Source organism: Podarcis gaigeae (genome assembly GCF_964106915.1).
Source record: "Podarcis gaigeae genome assembly, chromosome: 8".
NCBI classification, from domain to species: domain Eukaryota; kingdom Metazoa; phylum Chordata; class Lepidosauria; order Squamata; family Lacertidae; genus Podarcis; species Podarcis gaigeae.
Window position 1 is genome coordinate 83,515,989 of NC_139684.1, and position 14,321 is coordinate 83,530,309.

The 14,321-nt window shown below is 49.1% G+C and overlaps 1 protein-coding gene and 1 long non-coding RNA gene across 10 annotated transcripts in view; one reads left to right on the plus strand and one right to left on the minus strand.

Annotated features, from left to right (window-relative positions):
- LOC310851851 overlaps positions 1 to 7,574 on the minus strand; it is a 29,633-nt gene extending 22,059 nt beyond the window's left edge. Inside the window, exon 1 of the long non-coding RNA XR_014567882.1 lies at positions 7,206 to 7,574. This is a non-coding gene — a long non-coding RNA (uncharacterized lncRNA). The remainder of the gene's footprint in view (positions 1 to 7,205) is intronic.
- DMPK (DM1 protein kinase) overlaps positions 1,712 to 14,321 on the plus strand; it is a 50,690-nt gene continuing 38,080 nt past the window's right edge. For 3 of the 9 annotated variants that reach the window (XM_083753831.1, XM_083753828.1, XM_083753829.1), the window contains exon 1: positions 1,792 to 2,661. In XM_083753831.1, coding sequence (XP_083609957.1) covers positions 2,502 to 2,661 — 160 coding nt within the window. In that variant the 5' untranslated portion in view covers positions 1,792 to 2,501. Of the gene's footprint in view, positions 2,662 to 14,321 lie in introns of all 9 variants that reach the window. The other 6 variants (XM_083753825.1, XM_083753826.1, XM_083753823.1 and 3 more) reach the window with 4 other exon arrangements.

The following is a 14,321-nucleotide window of genomic DNA, read 5'->3' on the forward strand; positions in this document are numbered from 1 at the left end:
AGAGAACAACAACTACCAGACTTTTAGAAGACATCTGAAGGCAGCCCCGGTTAGGGAAGCTTTTAATGTTTGATGCATTACTGTATTTTAATATTTTGTTGAAAGCCGCCCAGAGTGGCTGGGGAAGCCCAGCCAGATGGGTGGGGTATAAATAATATATTATTATTATTATTATTATTATTATTATTATTATTATTATTATTATTTGCACCTCTAAACCCGCTCAGTGGCTCCATGGGTAGCTGATGTGGGGTCTTCTGGAGGACTCCACTTCCCATCATTCCCAGCCAGCATGCTCAGTGGTGAGAATGTTGGGTACCCCTGCCCTAGATGTTTATCAGTGTTATCAGAACTGGTAGCATTTGGGAGCTATGGGGGCTTCCAGACTGCCACGGTTTTCAGGTGGGGGCCAACAAAATCAAGACCCCACCCACCCACCTGCAACAACAAAATAGATTTTTTTTTTATAAGGACAGAGAAATGTTCAGGAAAGTGCCGGATAACACAACATTGTATAACCTGCCAACAAATCAGAAGTAAATAGATAACCCCATCTAACCTGAGATGAGTAGGTAACAATTTATGTTATGAGAATCTGAGGTATTTCTTCTCGTAATTGCATTTATAGAACTGCTTTAATTTTTGTATTATATAGACATGTTTTGTATCTGACATGTTCGTTACATTTAAATGCTGTAAACCGCTTGTGGCCTTTTGAAGAAGGGCAGTATCTAAATTTAAGAATAATCTCCCTACAAATTTAGGTGAAACAAATCAGAACAAGTGCTCCAGAAGCCGGTTGAAGACGGAGAGACACCCGAATTTCAGCTTTGTTTTTATGAATTTGATTTCTAATTCGTTCAAGCGGTCTACAAACCGCTTATACAGTTGTACCTCAGGTTAAGAACTTTTGTTCTGGAGGTCCGTTCTTAACCTGAAACTGTTCTTAACCTGAAGCACCACTTTAGCTAATGGGGCCTCCCACTGCCACCACACCGCCGCTGCACAATTTCTGTTCTTATTCTGAAGCAAAGTTCTTAACCCAAGGTACTATTTCTGGGTTAGCAGAGTCTGTAACCTGAAGCGTCTGTAACCCGAAGTACCACTGTAAACCAAAATAATCTCTCCAAGCGGTGTACTGAAAAGACCACACAGGAAAGGTAAAAATCAGTTAAAACTAAAGAACCAGACTTTCTTCCTGGAAGAATAAAGGGGTGGGAGGGAAAATCTTTGCCAGGCGCCGGAAGTCGTTTTAACAGGAATGCCCAGTCCTGAGCCTGCTTGGTTTGGAAGAAAGTTCTGTTCCCAGTTTGTGGGGAGGGGGCTTCCTTCGCAGTCAAAAGAACGGAGGGGGTGTCTGTCACAAAAAGCAGAGCTTTCCTTGCCCTTTCAGGGTCCAGGGTGGGGAATCAGGTGGAGTAGAGAGGTTCTGATCAAGGGCCAAGCTGTGTAATCCTGCTTGCCTGACGCTGGCTCCATCTTCCCTGTAACCCACCATCAGCTGTCAGGTTATAATGGAGCCTGGGTTCTAGGGAGACTGTAGTGGAGCTCTGTGGCCGGGAAAGGGAGAGAGAGAGCAGGAGAGAGAGAGCTGAGAAGGGGTTAAAGAGGAGTCCAGCCTCTTGGCCTCGAACTCCATTCCTGGGGCCTTTAAATGGGCATTGGGTTGTTTGTGCCTGCGGCTGCTGCTGCGAGTCCCTGGCACAGAGGCATCCCAGGCTGGGCTGGGCTGGAAGGGCAGGGTGTGGTCAGGAGGGGGGGCTTTTCTGGAGTAAACTGAGCCAGGGGAGGCGGGGGGGGGGGAGAGAGAGAGACAGGACTTTGCAAGTTGGCTCAGGACAGCCACTGCCAAAATTTTGCGCAAGGTTTCTTTTTGCAGTGCGCAAAAGTGAAGGAAGAGGGGAAACCCAGGTCTTGCACGTTTGTGGGGCCTGGACGCTAGGGGGGGGGGGGAAAGGTTGGGTGTGCTTGTGTGATTCAAGGGGAGAGCTGCTAGTGAGAGGGAGGGGCGAGGGGTGTTTGTCCATGTGAGAGAGTGGGGGCAGGGGAGGAGCGTGGGTGTGTTTTCGGACCACAGAAAAGGAGGAACAACGGTGCGCAAGGCAGCAGAAAGGACGGGGACAGTGGCGTGCGCCAGGGACGAGAGCGCACAAGTCCCTGTGTGCCCGGCGAGAAAGACTGGCAGTTCGGACAGCGTGAGAGAGGGAAAAGTCTGGGAAAGTTTGTGCGGGGAGAAGGCTGAATGTGAGACAGAGAGAAAGAGTCACGCGCATCTCCAGCAGCCGCCAGAAAGCTGCGCTCTCCATCCTGCCCGCCATTCTGGACCACCCTGTGGGCTTCTAGAAGCCGGGTTGATCGCCCAGGAAGGAGAAGACTGTGCCCCCCATGGGGCAGGGGGGTGCCAGCCTGGCATAGAGGACGCAAGCCAGGGCGGCTCCTGCCAGCCGTCCCTGGATGTGGCAGGAGGCACGGCAGACGCTGGGGTGCCCCCCGCCCCTGCCATGGCTGCCGAGGTGCGACTGAAGAAACTGGAGGAGCTGGTCCTGGACCGGAGCGCTGTAGGTCTGGAGACCTTGGTGGACCTTCTGCTCTGTGTGCACCACGAGCTGAGCACGTCGCCCCTGGCCCAGGAGAAATACATCATGGAGTTTTTACAGTGGGGTGAGTCTGCCAGATCCTTGCTGGAAATCTTCCTATCTAGGCTTGCAAATAGCCACTGGCCTGGTAGCCAGACAGGGAAAGAGAGAGAGGGAGATAGTCTCCTTCTTTTTTCTGTTGTTGTGCCATAGCCTCCTTAGAGCTAGTAAAAATGGGCTTGTGGCTTTTTGGGGGGACATATTAGCTCAGCTTTCTTTACCTGTGCCCAGATCCCACAAGCTGCCCTTTAATACTGGAATCTGAGGCCCCTTTCTCTCTCCCAGTGACTATTTTACATTGTGCTTCCTGAATGTTCTCCTATAGTTGCCTTGTCGATCTTTAGCAATGGTCTTATAAGGTAGCCTTTTCCCCTGTCGCTTGTCTCCAGCTAGAGTGATAGACTGCCTCTGTTCCTGGATGTTCCACTTAGCTATTATGGTCAATAGCCATCGATAGACCTCCACTCCACAGTGGGTTTGTTAAACCCCATGTTCCGGTTTTGCGGAAGGGGGGGAACCGAGGCCCTGGAATCACGCAATTTGCAGATTGGGCTGCAAAACCAGTGTCTCCTATATTCTCGGCAGTGACACACCCACCCATGTCCATCTAAACTTGATTTGTTCTCTCGCCGTCCTGCCCGATTTAGAAACCTGGCTAGCTCCTGCACACTCTGTGCTGCTTCCTTTCCCCGCCTCCCCCAAACGGATTGTTCCCCTGTGACTCGGTTTCCCTCTTGTCCCTACAGCTTCCCTCCTCCTTTGTGATGATCTCATCTTTGCTCTGCTGGGTTTGCCAGTGAGTAGAGCCACAGCTCAGACTTTTAAGAACCTCCTGCAAGGAGTGGCCTCTGTATAGACCTGTTATTGATACGAGTAACCCATGCCTGGCCCTTCACTTCCCACCCTAGGCTGGTAGTCGTCCTGCCGTCCAGGACCTCGAAACCTTGTGAATCAGGTCCAACAGGATAGCTCAGCTGGTTAGAGCGTGGTGCTGATAATCCCAAGGTTGCAGTTTCGATCCCCCATTGGGACAGCCGCAAATTCCTGCAATGCAGGGGGTTGGACTAGATGACCCCCTGGGTCCCTTCCAACTCTGTTATTCTATGAAAACAGGCTAGCCCCTTACCCCTGCTAGCGTAAGTTAAAAAGGGGGGACTAGGATTTGGGAGTCAAGGGTTCACATCTCAACTTGGCCCAAAAAGCTTGTTGGGAAATATTGGCTAGTGTCTCTCTCTCTGGATGGATCTACACACAGGAAACCCCCCCCCCCCCGCTATAAATAAGTCATAAATTAAATTGTTACAACAAAAGGGGGGGAAAACCCTATGTAAAATCTCATAGAAAAGTTTTGTGCTCTACAGCACCACCTGGTGTTGAATGTTTATAATGCATTTAAAACACTGTTGTTGTAGCTGAGTCCTCTCAGCCTAGCCTACCTCACAAGGTTGTTTTGAGGATAAAATGAGAGCTGTGTAAGCCACTTTAAAATCATTGGACGAAAGGCAGGATATAAATTTAAGAATACTGCCCCAGGCTCGTTCGGGAGGAATGTCAATTGAATGAGTAATATAAAAGAAATGCAGTAATAAATGAAATAGCATGTTGAAGACCCCAAAAGGAAAAAAAAATCTTTTGCGGTTGACAAGCTTTTCCTGGCTGGTTGCTTGCGGCTCATTTCTTCCTCTCGTTGGTGGTACTGGTGGGGTTGAGGAGTGGGGAGCCCCCCATTGATAAAAGAGAGATCAACAAATTGCACCCAGAAAGAGGTTTGGTTCCATTGCAAGGGGTTGGAGTAGATGACCGTTTGGGTCCCTTCCAGCTCTACAGATTCTGTGATGGGAATCTCCTTCGTGCCATCTGTACAGGGGTCCTTTTAAAAAATAAATTTAAAAATGAAAAACCATTTAATCTATTGTGTAATGACACTTCTTCTTTGGCGATCCCTCATAGCCGAGTAAGATTGTCTTCCATAAACACGGTTTTAAGAATGAGTCCGTAAGTAACTGTGGAGGCCAGTTCTGGACCCACACGCCCTTCCAGTGGGGACATTAGTTCCCGGGCAGGAGTTGATCACAGTGTGGATTTGCCAAGCGTGCCTTCCTCTTAGAACGTTTCTCCCTTGTGTCCTGAGTTCGAGTGTCTTCAAAGCCCAGGACACCTTTGGTCAAGGCTGTTCTCCAACTGGAGCGCTCGCAGGCCAGTGTTTCCCAGTTGTCCGTGTTTATACTACATTTTTTAAAGATTTGCCTTGAGAGAGTCCTTAAACCTCTTTTGTTGACCATCAGCATTACCAGAATGAGGTGTGGAAGGCTGGATTTCTGCCTTTGATTTTTGTGGCTCCCCACACTAACGCCCAACAAAGGTTGCTTTTTTCCTTGACTGGGAAGGTCAGAGCAGGCCTCAGGACCTTCTCATCGTGTCCCTTGATTCTCATCAGCCCCACTGTGGCCAAAGATTAGTCCTGGAGGCACAATCTCTCAGAATCACAGATTTGGAGTTGGGAGTTGAAAGGGACCTCCCATGATCATCTAGTCCAACCCCCCGCAGTGCAGGTCTTCACTTTGAACTTCCCAGGTTTTTCACGCAGCGGATGCTTGCATCTCATGTTTCTTGGCGCTTGGTTGGCTTGCTAGTTGCATTTTAGAGAACGGGCAAATTCCCTGCCTGTTTCCCACCCCACCGTTGGTGTTTCATTTAAGGTGCTTTAACCCCATGGCCAACTGCTTAGAGTTGCGTTTCAGCAGGAGCGGCAGAGAAGCTGCCCGCAGAAATAAATAAATAAATATAGAAACAGAAGCGTTCGAGAGGGCAGGGAATGCAAGGCGCTGAGCTCGCAGTCGAACACACAAAAAGCCCACACTGTATCCTGCCTCCAGTTCACCTTCTGGGGAGAAACCCAGATATTCCAGCTCCCTTTGCTCAGATCTGTTTGTTGTTTGAGTGCCGGCTGCAGGCCTTGAACAGCTGTGAATAACGTACTGTAATGGGATTTTCACCTTTCTTTCCTTTGAAGTGTACAGAAGCTGGGGATAGGATGCTGTCTTCCTCTTCTTCTTTAAATAGAAGCAGGTTTTAATACAAGTCTTATTCAGGGTGGCGTGCCTTTTTAGGGTTTAGTTCTGGAAATCGGGTCAGTTCTTGGTGGATATCTGCACCCTGCAAACTGTTGCAGCTGGATGTTGTGGGGGAACGCATTTGTGCGCCAAGAAGAAGCCATGAACTGCCCCCACCCCTTCTTGTGGTCACTTCTGCCATGCGCGAATAAATTTGAAAGCGGTTAGTCAGTGCGGTGTAGCAGTTTGGGTATCAGACTAGGACCTGGGCCAGTCTTCTCTCAGACCGGCCTACCTCGCAAGGTTGCAGTGGGGATGACTTGAGGAGGGGTAGATTTGTGTATGTTTGAGCTCCTTGGAGAAAAAAATGTGGGATATAATGGCAAATAATGTATCTCCAGGGCTCAGTCTAAAAGTTATTGCTGTTCAAGCATGGCTAGAATTTAAGTGTTTTGATCCAGACGCTCTGCTGAACCCAGGCAGGTAGAACTTACATGCAAAGGAGGTTCTAATTACTGAATAGCGAGAGAGGCAGTTTGCACATGTCTAGGAGTCATCTTGCTCCTATTTGGACGATTCCAGAACTGAGCCCTGGCACTGAACCACGTCTGTGTATGTGTGCGCGGAATGTGTGCGCGGCATTTTACAGACGTATAAAAAGCCCTTTCAATAGCACGTGCCAGCGACCAGGAGTTCCCGGCTACATGTTTGTTTGTGTTTTGTGTTTTTTCTAAAATAAGGGGCTCTCGTCTTTGGAAGTGCAAAGGGAACTTCCCGGAAAACGGCGAGCCGCCTTTGCAAAGAGGACTCTGGGCATCACGGTGGCCGTATTATTTGTTGTCCCTGTTCCGTTCTCTCGCAGTCTCTCGCAAGCTTCAGCAGAAAGGGAGAGAAAGGGGGAGGGTTGTGCAGACTGTTCTGGCAGCTTCCTTTTCAACACCGCCGCCACAGCAAAGCACGCACACCATCCCACCCCCTTGGCCGTGCACAGACTGCCTTTTGTGGACAAGATGGCATAGCCCTACCCCCTTTACCAGGGAGATCCGGCCGTGCGTGTTCCTGCGACGGCTGGGGCTTGTGTGAGATGTTGCTTGGGCCGCGGAGACTTTGCAAAACGCCATAAAAGGCTGCCTGCTATGGACACGCACTCTCCATGTGCCCGTTTGGCTCCCTCGCGTCGTCTTCCTCGCCGCCTCCTCCTCCTCCTTCTCTCCCCCCCCCCCCGCTCCCCACTCCAACACCATGCTATTGGGGGGGGGGGCTCAGTTCCAGGCCTAACACATGCTTGCAATCTCTGCTCATTTCTGTGCCATTAATTTCCTATCGTTGTGAGAATGGCACCAAACGGAGAGGGGCAGCTCATGCTGCAGAAGACAGAATCGGGATTCGAAATGACCTTAAGGGGTCGGAGAACTGGGCCCATCCAAGCTAATAAAATGAATTTCAGTAGAGACAAATGTAAGGTTTTGCACTTGGGCAGGAAGAATCAGATGCACAAATATAAGACAAGGTACACTTGGCTTATGGGACGCGGGTGGCGCTGTGGGTAAAACCTCAGTCCCTAGGACTTGCCGATCGCATGGTCGGCGGTTCGAATCCCCGCGGCGGGGTGAGCTCCCGTCGTTCGGTCCCAACTCCTGCCTACCTAGCAGTTCGAAAGCACGTCAAAGTGCAAGTAGATAAATAGGGACCGCTTACCAGCGGGAAGGTAAACGGCATTTCCGTGTGCTGCGCTGGCTTGCCAGATGCAGCTTGTCACGCTGGCCACGTGACCCGGAAGTGTCTGCGGACAGCGCTGGCTCCCGGCCTCTAGAGTGAGATGAGCGCACAACCCTAGAGTCTGGCAAGACTGGCCCGTACGGACAGGGGTACCTTTACCTTTACCTTTTTACACTTGGCTTATTAGCAGTTCATGTGAAAAGGATCTAGGTGTCTTGGTGGACTACAAGTTTAATATGAGTCAGCAGTGTGATACAGCAACAAAAAAAGCTAATGTTATTCTAGGCTGTGGCATCAACAGAAGTCTAGTGTCGGAAGTAATAAAGGTAAAGGTAAAGGACCTCTGACAGTTAAGTCTAGTTGCGGACGACTCTAGGGTTGCAGCGCTCATCTCGCTTTACAGGCCAAGGGAGCTGACGTTTGACCGCAGACACTTTTTCCAGGTCATGTGGCCAGCATGACTAAGCTGCTTCTGGCGAACCAGAGCAGTGCACGGAAACGCCATTTACCTCCCCGCTGCCACAGTCCCTATTTATCTACTTGCACTTTGACGTGCTTTCGAACTGCTAGGTTGGCAGGAGCAGGGACCGAGGAACGGGAGCTCACCCCGTCGCGGGGATTTGAACCGCCGACCTTCTGATCGGCAAGCCCTAGGGTCTGTGGTTTAGACCACAGCGCCACCCGCATCCCACAAGGGAAGTAATAGTGCCACTCTATTCTGCCATGGTCAGACGACACCTGGAATACTGTGTCCAATTCTGGGCACCACAGTTTAAGAAGGATGTTGACAAGCTGGAAGGTGGGCAGAGGAGGGCAACGAAGATGATCCAGGGTCTGGAAACCAAGCCTGATGAGGAATGGTTGAGGGAGTTGGGCATGCTTAGCCTGGAAAAGAGGAAACTGAGAGGAGATATGACAGCCATCTTCACATACAGTGGTACCTCGGGTTAAGAACTTAATTCGTTCTGGAGGTCTGTTCTAAACCTGAGGTACCACTTTAGCTAATGGGGCCTGCCGCTGCCACAGCACGATTTCTGTTCTCATCCTGAAGCAAAGTTCTCAACCCGAGGTACTATTTCTGGGTTAGCAGAGTCTGTAACCTGAAGCGTCTGAAACCCAAGGTACCACAGTATCTCAAGGACTGTCATATGGAAGAAGGAACAAGTTTGTTTCCTCCGGGTCTGGAGGGTAGGACTCGAACAAGAAAGGAGATTCTGGCTAAACATCAGGAATAACTTTCTGACAGTAAGAACTGTTTGTTAGTAGGTCTCTGTCAAGAGGCGGTGGACCTTCCTTGCTGGTTTTTAAGCAGAGGTTGGATAGATTAGGCTGATCGCCAAAGAATTGATGCTTTTGCATTCTGGTGCTGGAGGAGACTCTTGAGAGTCCCATGGACTGCAAGAAGATCAAACCTCTCCATTCTGAAGGAAATCAGCCCTGAGTGCTCACTGGAAGGACAGATCCTGAAGCTGAGGCTCCAAGACTTTGGCCGCCTCCTGAGAAGAGAAGACTCCCTGGAAAAGACCCTGATGTTGGGAAAGATGGAGGGCACAAGGAGAAGGGGACGACAGAGGACGAGATGGTGGGACAGTGTTCTTGAAGCTACCAGCATGAGTTGGACCAAACTGCGGGAGGCAGTGGAAGACAAGAGTGCCTGGCGTGCTCTGGACCAGGGGGTCACGAAGAGTCGGACACGACTAAACAACTAAACAACAAAAATAGGGAGCTTCCTTATACAGGTTACAGACTCTGCTAACCCAAAAATAGTACCTCGGTTTAAGAACTTTGCTTCAGGGTGAGAACAGAAATCGTGCTCTGGTGGCACAGCAGCAGCAGGAGGCCCCATTAGCTAAAGTCTGTTTCAGGTTAAGAACAGTTTCAGGTTAGGAACGGACCTCCGGAATGAATTAACTACGTAACCAGAGGTAGCACTGTAACCATGTCCTATTTGGGGAATACCGAATTCAGCCTTGACCACACTGACCGGCAGCAGCTCTCCAGGAGATGCCATGGGGGGAATTGAACCTGAGATCTGCATGCAAAAGACGATGCTCTAACCACTGAGCTACGGCCCTGCCCCAGCAAATGACCAACCCTGTAGGATACTGAAGGCCAGCAAGCTGCCTGTTATGTATATGATTATATTTTTGCTGTCTTTGGTTTGATGGGGGGGAATTATTTGGATTTTCTGAAGCAGGATTAAAAGTTCGAGGAGGGTGGAAGGGTTTCTAAAAAAGCAGGGAAGGTTAGTACAGTGATACCTCAGGTTACATACGCTTCAGGTTACAGACTCCGCTAACCCAGAAATAGTGCTTCAGGTTCAGAACTTTGCTCCAGGATGAGAACAGAAATCGTGCTCTGGCGGCATGGCGGCTACAGGAGGCCCCATTAGCTAAAGTGGTGCTTCAGGTTAAGAACAGTTTCAGGTTAAGAATGGGCCTCCGGAATGAATTAAGTTCTTAACCGGAGGTACCACTGTAGCATAATCCCAGTGCTTTTTTTTCTTAAACAAATGTTTAGGGGTACTCTCATTTTGACTCAGGAAAATCACCATTTTATAGTTCGAACCGGGGGAAATAAATGCAGTAAATGGACAAAAGTACAATATTCAAAAAATGTTTAGGGGTATGCATACCCCTGCGTCCTCCCAGAAAAATAGCACCGTGTAATCCTATGTATGTTTCAATGCAGGAATCTTCGCATGTACTCACTCACTCACACTCTCTCTCTCTCTCTCTCTCTCTCTCTCTCTCTCTCTCTCTGGGACCTTTGGGTATATATTGTAGAACTGTGGAGTCCATCACCCTTTGCTGCCAGGGGATCAGCTGCGGTTGTCGATTGGCAAAAAGCACTCTGCACGTGCTCCGGAACATCCCCTCCGGCGGTGTTTCTGCAAAAACCCCGTGGCTGAGGCCCGGCACGGAAACAGTTTCTGAGTGCAAGCCCCACCTTTGGGCTTCGGCAGGCTTGCGTCCTGAAAAAGTTTCCATGCACAGGAATTCCACAAACACACACACACACACATACAAAAACCCTCTGTCCTCCCGTGCTAGTATACAAGAGAGTCTCCGAGGGCCCTGCTTGGAATCTGAGAATTGCTGCAAGCCCAGATTCCCAACCCATCATCTCCTGCCCGAAATAGGAAGCCACCGAAAGGGGAGCAAAGCAGCTGGTTTCGGACAGAATCTGACAAATGCCCCAGGGCAGCTTGGAAGGAAGCCTCTCTCTCCCCTCCCCCTAGATGGAGGGTTAGGGTTTGTTTTGGAGGGGGGGTTCTTTTTTTTAAGTACCCAAAAATATCAAGCCATCGGATCTGTTGTGTGTGCAGCTTTCCACTGTAGGAGACTGAGTGAGGCCTTTGTAACAGATTCACAGGCACTGCATCCACCCACCCAATACTCTGGGGGCTGCTCAGCTGTTTGTGTGAAACCATTCTTGCAGTTTCCAGTTGGAACTCCTTGCCTCTTGATTTCAGATCGGGTTCTTTCGCCGTTCTCTTTTTGGGCATCTGGAAAACCACTTTGCTTTGGACTTCCCAGATGTTTAGAAAGTCAGTGCGAGTTTTCGTCTGTTTTTAGTCCGTTGTTATTTTGGCTTTTCGAACATCTCACACTATTGCTGCTAGTTCTTCCTATTGATAGATTTTATCGTTTTTGTAAACCTGCCTTGAGGTTTTTTGGTTTTATTTTGGTTTTACAGCCAAGCAGCGTATATATTTTATGGAAGAAAATGAAAATATCGTATTTTTCGCTCTATAAGACACACCAGACCACAAGACACACCTAGTTTTTGGAAGAGGAAAACAAGACAAAAAATATTCTGAATCTCAGAAACCTGAACAGCAAAAGGGATCTCTGCGCAGTGAAAGCAGCAATCCCTCTTGCTGTTCTGGCTTCTGGGATAGCTGCACAGCCTGCATTCGCTCCATAAGATGCACACACATTTCCCCTTACTTTTTAGGAGGGAAAAAGTGAGTCTTATAGAGCAAAAAATACGGTAAATAAAGCGTCCCTGGCTCAGTCCCTGGGATCATCTGCAATAAGGGTCTGAGATAAGAATCCCTGTCTAGAAACTTGGAGAGCAGCTGCCAGTCAGTGCAGGCAATGCTAAGACAAATGGACCAATGGTCTGATTTCTCCCATTCCCCCCCCCCCAATGACCCATTGCCAACCTGGCGCCCTTCAGGTTCTCAAAGCTGGCCATGGCTCAGTTCCAGGGTGCAATTCCTGGCATCCATAGCTATAAAGGATCTCTGGTAACAGGCAACAGGAAAGACCTGTACATGGGACTGCATGGTCAGAGTCCATAATCCTGGGCTAGATGAATAATAGATTCAGAGAACTGTAGTGTTGGAAGAGACCACGAGGGTCATTTGGCCAAACACACAGCAGTGCAGGAATCACAGGTAATTGTTGTTTAGTCGTTTAGTCATGTCCGACTCTTTGTGACCCCGTGGACCAGAGCATGCCAGGCACTCCTGTCTTCCACTGCCTCCCAGTTTGGTCAGACTCATGCTGGTAGCTTCAAGAACACCGTCCAACCATCTCGTCCTCTGTCGTCCCCTTCTCCTTGTGCCCTCCATCTTTCCCAACATCAGGGTCTTTTCCAGGGAGTCTTCTCTTCTCATGAGGTGGCCAAAGTCTTGGAGCCTCAGCTTCAGGATCTGTCCTTCCAGTGCGCACTCAGGGCTGATTTACTTAAGAATGGAGAGGTTTGATCTTCTTGCAGTCCATGGGACTCTCAAGAGTCTCCTCCAGCACCAGAATTCAAAAGCATCAATTCTGAGGACTGCAAACTTTCACTGGTTGATCAGTACAATAAAGCTGATTGACCTTTTAAACTGCCTAGAAAGACCTGGTTCTTCGGGTCATTAATTTCAACATCAACACAAGTATAGTGTCCGGATCAAGGGAAGGAATAGTGCCACTGTATTCTGTCTTGGTCAGACCACACCTGGAATACTGTGTCCGGTTTTGGGTGCCACAATCTAAGAAGGATATTGACAAGCTGGAAGGTGGGCAGAGGAGGGCAACCAAGATAACCAGGGGTCTGGAAACCAAGTCTTATGAGGAACGGTTGAGGAACTTGGGTCCTTTTAGCCTGGGAAAGAGGAGACTGTGAGGAAATATGACAGCCGTCTTCAAATATCTTGAGGGCTGTCACATGGGAAATGGAACAAGTTTGCTTGTGTGTGGTGTAGAGCCAGTGTGGTGTAGTGGTTAAGAGCAGTAGTCTCGTAATCTGGGGAACCGGGTTCGCTTCCCTGCTCCTCCACATGCACTTCTACAACTTGTATACAGTGAGATTACATTAGCACCCCTCACTCAGCTCTCTTAGTCTTAATTCCCCTCGTTTACTGACGCACACCTACCAAACCCGAAAGTCAGTTGCCCTGTTGTTATTTTTTCATTCAGCAGCCTAACAGCCCATGGATAGAAGCTGTTCTTTACCCTGTTGGTGCGACTAATCATGCTTCTATATCTTCTGCCCAAGGGCAGGAGATCAAGAATGTGCCACCCAGGGTGTGAATTTTCCTCACTCTCCTGAGGCAATGTTCTCCCACTATTTCATCCGGGGAATTCACAGGACAGCCCATAATATCTTGTGCTGTATTCACCACCCTCTGTAGGCACTTCCTATTAGTTGATGTCAAACCAGCGTACCACACCGTGATGCAGTATGAAAAGACAATTTCTATTGTTGACTGGTAGAAGGAGATCATCAAATGTTGATTGACATCGTTCTTTTGCAATACTCTGAGGAGATGGAGTCTCTGTTGGATCATCACCTCACATGAACCACCTTCCTTCCTTCCTTCCTTCCTTCCTTCCTTCCTTCCTTCCTTCCTTCCTTCCTCAATGTTCTTTATTCTTCAGACTCAAATCCAAAGTTTCATTAGCAGTGGTCTTTATTCTTCAGACTCAAATCTCGAGTCTTGAAGAAGAGAAGAAGAAGAGTTTGGATTTGATATCCCGCTTTATCACTACCTGAAGGAGTCTCAAAGCGGCTAACATTCTCCTTTTCCCTTCCTCCCCCATAACAAACACTCTGTGAGGTGAGTGAGGCTGAGAGACTTCAGAGAAGTGTGACTGGCCAAGGTCACCCAGTAGCTGCATGTGGAGGAGCAGGGAAGCGAACCCGGTTCACCAGATTATGAGACTACCGCTCTTAACCATTACACCACACTGGTTCTCTTGATTTCTGCCATGGATTTATTCAGGCTGGAAACATCTTTTCTCAGGGGAAGGAGAACCGGAGACAAATCCTATTATGATTCTCTGCGGACTGATGAGACAAACACTTGGGTCGTGATGGCTTCATCCCACATCTCCAGTCTGTCCACCTCATCATCCCTACTTTGGGACACCATCACTGTTTATTGCAGGTCCCGGCCGCCTGACTGGCCTTCAGGAGGCAGAGAGGGAGAAATCCACAAACCAAGGGGACCTGCTTTGTCCCCTTTTCTTCCTTTCCCGCACCTCAGGGATGCCCAGTTTGGAAGAACTGTTCTGCGTTGGATCAAAAGCGTTTGCTGTTTTAATTGCAGGGTGAAATGGAATGGTTGGAGAAGCTGCCATCTTGAGCAATGTTGTCACCAGCCCCCCCCCATAGTGCTTTATTGCGGGTGCACAGGATCTAACCAATTTTCAGTTGCTAGTCTCAAGTTGTTGTTTTTTAAGTGAACCTAAGAACATAACATAAAGGGACGCGGGTGGCGCTGTGGGTTAAACCACAGAGCCTAGGACTTGCCGATCAGAAGGTCGGAGGTTCGAATCCCCGCGACGGGGTGAGCTCCTGTTGCTCGGCCCCTGCTCCTGCCAACCTAGCAGTTTGAAAGCACATCAAAGTGCAATCTCTCTCTCTCTCTCTCTCTCTCTCTCTCTCTCTCTCTCTCTCCATCTTGCTGCTTTTC